This window comes from Nannospalax galili, unplaced genomic scaffold (genome assembly GCF_000622305.1).
Source record: "Nannospalax galili isolate Female #2095 unplaced genomic scaffold, S.galili_v1.0 scaffold1723, whole genome shotgun sequence".
Taxonomy (NCBI): Eukaryota; Metazoa; Chordata; class Mammalia; order Rodentia; family Spalacidae; genus Nannospalax; species Nannospalax galili.
Window position 1 is genome coordinate 499,911 of NW_008349072.1, and position 7,614 is coordinate 507,524.

Sequence of the window (7,614 nt, forward strand, 5' to 3'; positions counted from 1 at the left end):
CCACCCCTGGGCAGGTGGGCCTATGTTGCATAAGAAAGCAGGCTGATCAGGGGCCAGGGGAGCAAGCTAGTAAGCAGCGTTCCTCCATGGCCTGTGCTCCGGCTCCTGCCTCCAGGTTCCTGCCCTGAGTTCCTACCTTGGGCTCCCTGATGAACTGTGACCTGGGAGATGTAAGCTGAATAAACCCTTTCCTCCCCAAGTTCGTATTGGTCAGAGTATTTTGTCACAGCAATGAAGAGAACAAACCAGAACACCAGGTTTAGCTGCTTCCTCCTCTCACTGCCCACCAGCAGGTCCTGGTGCTTGGGCAAAACCAGCCTCTCCAGGGTACATTGCATGTATCCCACAGTAGGGCCACCACTCTGGGGTTAACAAGGGCTATCTCTCCCTATCCATCCTCTGGCAGAAATCACCAACCCACCATCTGACGACACCCCAGCCCACAGCAGCGCCACAGGTTTAGCTGCTTCCTCCTCTCACTGCCCACCAGCAGGTCCTGGTGCTTGGGCAAAACCAGCCTCTCCAGGGTACATTGCATGTATCCCACAGTAGGGCCACCACTCTGGGGTTAACAAGGGCTATCTCTCCCTATCCATCCTCTGGCAGAAATCACCAACCCACCATCTGACGACACCCCAGCCCACAGCAGCGCCATCGGGCCCATCATTGGCATCATCCTGTCGCTCTTCGTCATGGGCGGGGTCTACTTTGTCTGCCAGCGTGTGATGTGCCAGCGCTACACGGGGGCCAATGGGCCCTTTCCCCATGAATATGTCAGTGGAACCCCTCATGTACCTCTCAACTTCATTGCTCCAGGCGGCTCGCAGCATGGTCCCTTCCCAGGTAAGGAGCTGAAACGTGTCCTGGTTGAGTTGTCTAGGCTGGGCACGGAGGGACACGGCAGGCACTGCTAGTTGGCATACCCACAAAGACGCAGGCTGTGTTTGCAGGTGCCCAAGGCCCACTGCCCCATGCCCTGTCAGTAGCGGGGATGTGCCCACTCTGTGCCTTGTGAGGGTTGACTGTGCCCTTTCACTCCAGGGCCACCATGGAGACTGTCCAGGGCCTACCCAGCCCTGGCTTCCTCTCTCTTGGCCTGTTCCTTCTCCCCCCTAAGCCAGCCTCATTAGAACTGTGCTATCTGGGGTCCAATGTGACCTGATTTTTCTGGGACTTTGAAACACGGGTCTTGTAGGACTTACCCACCTGAATGGAATTTCCTGAGCGTCAGGAGCCGAGGCAGGGTTTGTGTTCTGGGATGGCCAAGCTGAGCTGCCCACCCTGACCTGTCTCACTTCTCCCCGACAGGCATCTCTTGCAGCAAGTCAATGATGAGCTCCATGAACCTGGTTGGGGGCCGGGGCGGCGTGCCCCTCTATGACCGGAACCACGTCACCGGGGCCTCGTCCAGCAGCTCATCCAGCACAAAAGCCACGCTGTATCCACCGGTGAGTGGCAGGGCTGGTGGGGGGTCCTCCATTAGTGACCCTGGGGGGTGCTTTCTGGGATGATAGGATCTCCAGAGCTAGTAACTCTTCCAGCACCTCAGAGAACAGCGATGTGTGATTCCCTCCCTCCCTGAACCTTTACGTTTGTTCACTAGTGGCATTGTTTTATATGTGGCCATTGTAGTAATCTGCAGACTACATAGACATATACAGAGGCAGGGTGTGGCTCAGTTGGTAGAATGCTTGCTTAGCATGTGGGAAGCCCCTAGTTCAATTTCCATTTCCACACAGACTGGGTACAGTGGCACATGCCTGGAGAGATACGTACACATAAAAGTCAAAAACAGGCTGGAGAGATGACTCAGCAGTTAAGAGCACTGACTACTCTTGCAGAGGACCCGGGTTCGATTCCCAGCACCTACGTGGCAGCTACGAACCGTTCCTAACTTCAGTTCCAGGGGAATCTGAAGCCCTCTTCTGACCTCCGCTGCACTGCCCATGACACGGGTGCACTCACATACATGCAGGCAATATACTCATACACATAAAAATAATTAAAAATTTTTCTTTTAATAAAATAAAAGTAAAAAATAAACCTTGAAGTTAATGGTTGATATAAACTCATATAATCATAACAATATACTCTAGTAAGTTATGCAAATGTAAGAGTCAAGATAGGGTTGATAAGATGCCTCAGTGATGCCAGGCACGATGGTGCACACCTTTTATCCCAGCAGAGGCAGGCAAATCTGTGAGTTCGAGGCCAGCTGGGGCTACGGGGAAACCCTATCTCAAAAAGACCAAAGAAAAAGTGCTTGCTGCCGAGAGTCTGATGACCTGAGTTAAATCCCTGGAACCCCATGGTAGAAGGAAAGGACCAACTCTTGAAAGTTATCCTCTGACCTTCACGTGCTGTGGCACAGATGCACATGTGTACATACACACACTAAATAAATGTAATAAAAATTTCTTTTGAAAAAGAGTCAAGACAGATATTAGTGTTTGCAGACTGTGGTACTAAGCCAGAGAACGCGGAGCCACAGTGCGGGAGAACTGCCATACCTGGAGACCCTGGGTCTCTGTGAACGCTTTACTTCCCCCCAAAGCCACTTCTTTCTACTTACACTAACATGGTGACAGCCCATTGAAGTTCTTCTGGGGTTCCTCAGGGAGCCCTTCCATGCTAGGGCTCACCCCTCGTTTCTGGGTGGCCCTTGTGTGTTGCCTCTCCTTATCACAGCTTGCAGGCCCTGGGTGGAGGGAGCGAAGGAGGGTGTTATCTCTGAGTTGCAGAGCAGGAACTGAGTTTCTGGAAGCCCCAGAGCCTATTTTTAGGGGCCTACAGCTGGGCTTTGGAACACCCCCCCCCATTCTTCTCTCTGAAGCCCCACATAACCATCAAAGGGTGCAGGACCCCCATCTGAGGCTGGGCCTACTCCAGGAAGCAGCTCCCTTTACCCTATTTACTTACATGCACAGGGCTTAGGAAAGCTGTCCTTTCCCTCCTGGGCTCTGCTAGGAGCGGGTCCTAGGCTGCAGAGACAGCATGGAGCAGCCGGCCTGGAGCCAGAGCCCTTAGCATGTGGCTGAGTTTAGAAATTCCCAGATGTATGCTGCCCTCCTGCATAGTGGCTTCCAGAGGGCATGGTTTGGAACCAGCTTCTTTGAAATTAGCTAACTTAGTTTGCGTCCTAATGCATGCTCACGATACAGAAGAATGTATAGGCAAAGGGGCCCCTGTGTCAAACAGGGCTTCCCCAGAGACATGTCCTATGGCAAGTGTTTTTCATTACTGTGACTATTTTGAGACAGGATCTTGCTGTTCAGTCCAGCGTGGACTTGAACTCATGATCTGCCCACCCCAGTCTCCCAAGTGCTGAGATTCCAAGCATTCACCACCATGGCTAGCTTTGCGTGGTAGGCTTCTTACGAATTTTCCAAGTGGTAATTTGTGTGTATGTAAGGTGTGGACTTATTTTCTCTATTAATAGGATAGGGTTTTTTTCCCCTCCCCCAACTTCTTGAGATCATTGTAGATTTGTTCACTGAGTTGCTGAGACAGTTTTAGTTGGGAATTGGGGCTCATGCCTATAATCCCATCACACAAGAGGCTGAGTTAGAAGGATTACCATGTGTATTAGGCCAACCTGGGCTAAGTAGTGAGACCCTATAGTAAGGAGTTGTTGAGATGACTTAGTGTTAGGTAAAGGCCCCTGCTGCGCAGTCTGACAGAGTTCAGTCCCTTAGACCTACGTAGTGGAAGGAGAGAACTGACTCCCAAAAACCATCCTCTGACCGCCACACCTGTGCTGTGGCACATGCACGCACGCGCGCGCGCGCGCACACACACACACACACACACACACACACAATATAAATGTAATATTATTTAAGTAGGGGCTGGAGAGATGGCTCAGCAGTTGAGAGCACTGGCTGGTCTTGCATAGGACCCGGGTTCCAATCCCAGCACCCACGTGGCGGCTAATAGCCATCCATAGCTCCAGTTTCAGGGGATCCAACGCCCTCGTATGTCCTTCTCAGGCATTGCACAACATGGGTGCACTTGCATACATGCACACAGTACACACAGAATAAAAAGAAAAAAGAATTTAAAGTGAAATAGCCCATGAAGAGGCCTCTCTAAGCCGGGCCTTTTCCTGGTAGCAAGCTCGTGAGCACCCGAGGCTCTGAGGCTCTGCTCCGCTGTGTGCAGGGTGCATGCGTCACATTAGCCTGTCCCCAGGAGGGGGTGCTGTTGCCCTCTCCGCTTTGCACATGAGGGGAGGAGCTGATGCTAGCCACAGCCTGGCTCGTTCTTCAGTAAGGGCCCTGTTTCTTCTGTACCCAATGTTTCTTCTCTGTCACAGGCCATGCTGTCCCAGTGTTAGTGCCCAGTTCTAGCATCTGACCCCATGCCTGCTGCAATGGTCCTTTAGACCTCTGTTGCTAAGCCATCTCTATGAGGGACAGTTCAACTTTCTGCCAGCAGAGGGCCACACTTGGAAGACTGTTCTGCCACACTGTCCACTAGTCTGGTGCAGGAGGAAAACGGTGTGCTGGTTACTTCTGTGTCACTGTGACAAAATGTCCCAGACCAACAAAAGGAGGAGGGCTTTATTTTGGCTCATGGCGTTAGAGGGGTCAGCTCACACCATGGCAGTAGGAGCATATGCAGAAGAGCTTCGTGAATTAGGGAGCAGAGAGGAAGGGACCAGGGCGAGGCATACCCCAGTGACCATACCCTCCAACTGGTCCCACTTCCACCTTTTACCACCTCTAATGCCATCAACAGACCAATCCACTAATTAGCTTGGTTCGCTCAAGACCCGATCATCACAGACACACCCAGGAGGCCTGCCACTAATCCCCAGCAGGCACGTTCTCCTAGTGGGTTTGTTTCCTTGCTATTATGGTCTTGGTTGAGTGGCAGTATGGGGCTCCTTGAGAAAGAGGTGAGCCCGTGGCCTGTCCCTCAGCATCTGACCCCTGTGTATTGGTCAGAGCTCCAGCAGGGACGCAGGGCCTAGTAAAAGATCCTGGGTGGATACTCTACTGCAAGTCAGCGCGGGCAGGATGAAGTCCCTGGGGAACCTGGAGAGGTGCTCACGGGGACAGGTAGTCACACTGGGTCTGAAGAGGCATCTGCTGTGGTCAGCTCTGAAGGGACTGGTGCAGGAGTCCAGGGGTCTTGCTGACATCAGTGTTCATGACGTCAGTGTTCATGGCTGAGCATCTGGCCATAGGCCTGGGAGCTGCTGCTGGCCAGCAGAGCAGTGCTTGGGAATGAGAAGAAGAACACTGGGCTGAAAGCACTTCTGTCCCCCATGCCTCTGACCACCATCACCTCAGGGCAGACAGCTGCTGCCTCCCCTGTGCTTTCTGAGTCTCGTCAATTCTGGAGGGCTTCTGGGGACCATGAGCTGAGGACAGAGCCCCAAACCTCAGGCTGAAGGAATGGTCCATCCCATGGAAGCCCGAAGTAACCCCTGCTCGCTCTCCTCAGATCCTGAACCCACCGCCATCCCCTGCCACAGATCCCTCCCTGTACAACATGGACATGTTCTATTCTTCAAACATTCCGGCCACCACCAGACCGTACAGGTAGGAGTCTCTCCCCACCTTCCACATATGGGAAAGGAGGGTCATGTCCCATGGAGTCTAACCTGCTTTCTTCGGCTCTTCAGGCCCACCGAGTCCAGTGTGACTAAGTGTTAAGTTCAGACACCAAGTGAGCCCTGGAGACTACATTCTTACTGAGTTTCTCTGACAGTTGGGACACTGCCCTGGATCATGGGCCTTGAAGGATTCCAGTAGAGTGATCACACCCCATTGTGTCCCGCTGTGGGAAAGCCAGTTCTCAAGGCCCAGGGCTCAGGCTCCCAGGCCCTGCTACATCCCAACCCATCTGTGGACCCTGACCACCATGGTACCAGGTCCTCAGAAGGATCAAATGTGTGTTTAGAGGCAGGTATGGTGCTGGCCCTGGCCAGGGCCTGGCACATGTGACCCCTGTTAGGACAACCCTTGGTCCTTACTATAATGGCCTCTTTGAGCCTGGGAACCCCACAGACCTGCTCAGCCTGATCCTGCCCCCAAGTTGCCTATATTGGCATCTAAGACCCAGTTCCCTGAATGGGTCTGGTGTAGGAGAATACAGAGGGGAGGTAGGACCTGGGGTTGCTGATATGTGCAGTAGCCAGTCAGAGCATGGGTGGATGGGGTGGGCTACCCTCTAGCTACTCTGGGCCTCAGCCTCAGGGGAGCTACCTGACAGGGCAGGGAGGGTGGGCTCAGGACCATCCAGCGTGTAGACCAGGGCTCTGGCACCTGTCTGGACCACACAGCCTCAGTGCTTGGGCCCCCAGCCAGCAATGCCTTCTAGGGTGGCACTGCCTGCTATCTGCTGGCTATTTCTGGGAACTTTTGGACTGCCTGTCTCCCAAGCCTGGTGGAGCTGTACTCTCTAGTGGCCTACCTCTGTTTCCATCCCACCTTCACATTGGGTCACCTTGCTACTCAAGGATCTGCAGTGGCTCCCTAGTGCCACAGTATAACATGTAGCCTGCACTGCCGACCTGGAGGTGTTATTGTCACAGCATCCCTGTCTGCCATGGTCCCCAAACTAGAAATAGCCATGCCCGGGAAGCCAGTCCTCCCAGTCTTCCTCCTGCCTTCTGCCTTCCCTTGCGGAGGCTGGGTCCTCCCAGTCTCCCTTCTGCCTTCTGCATTCCCTTGCGGAGGCTCAGTCCTCCCAGTCTCCCTCCTGCCTTCTGCCTTCCCTTGCAGAGGCTCAGTCCTCCCAGTCTCCCTCCTGCCTTCTGCCTTCCCTTGCGGAGGCTGGGTCCCAGGGGGCGTGTGTTGCTGCTGTACCAGCTTCACGTCCCTGCTCACTATGACTCCAGCATGGTGAGCCCAGGGCTCTGAAGCAAACCATGATCCTCACCTGGAGTTCAGGCCACAGGGTCTGACATAGTATTTCTGGAACATGACTGAATGCAGGACTGGGAGGCCAGAGACATTGCCAAGCTCAGGGTGCTTTAACCCAAGACAAGACCATTCCAGGAGACACATCCCCAACAGTCACGGCAAAACATGGTCAATAGCTGTTAAGCAGTTAGGCATTGACTGCATCTAGTGTGTTCTACATAGAATCTTACTTCATCCTGACAAATCTCTTAAGGGGTGCGGGGAGGGATGGCTTAGTCAGTAAAGTGCTTGTCATGCAAGGAGGAGGAGGACCACAGTTTGTTTGTTTGTTTGTTTGTTTGTTTGTTTGTTTTAAGACAGGGTTTCCCTGTAGCCCCAGCTGTCCTGAAACTCACTACATAGACCAGGCTGGCCTTGAACTCACAGAGATCTGCCTGCCTCTGCCTCTCAAGTCCAACTAAAGGCGTGTGCCACCACACCTGGCTTTAATAGAGTATTTTAAAAGGTAGAGTGATTGAGGAAGACACTTGCCATTGACCTCTGATCTCCACACACGTGTACACACATGTGTGTACACTCACATAAATACACAGTACCCACCAAAAGGTGGAGCAGAGTGTTTGGGAAGAGTATGAGTGTGTACTCCCAAGGTCACAGGCAGGCTGTACTGAGGTCGCTATGGCAGTGGAGCTCTAGTTCTTGGCTAGGTCCTTGCTCTAGTGGGGGGGGGAGGGAGGGG

At 53.2% G+C, this 7,614-nt stretch overlaps 1 protein-coding gene across 4 annotated transcripts in view; it reads left to right on the forward strand.

Annotated features, from left to right (window-relative positions):
* Positions 1 to 7,614, forward strand: part of Lrp5 (LDL receptor related protein 5) — a 104,698-nt gene that overhangs the window by 96,331 nt on the left and 753 nt on the right. For all 4 annotated transcript variants that reach the window (XM_029569998.1, XM_008846303.2, XM_029569997.1 and 1 more), the window contains 3 exons: positions 607 to 843; positions 1,309 to 1,448; positions 5,452 to 5,549. In XM_029569998.1, coding sequence (XP_029425858.1) covers positions 607 to 843; positions 1,309 to 1,448; positions 5,452 to 5,549 — 475 coding nt within the window. The remainder of the gene's footprint in view (positions 1 to 606; positions 844 to 1,308; positions 1,449 to 5,451; positions 5,550 to 7,614) is intronic.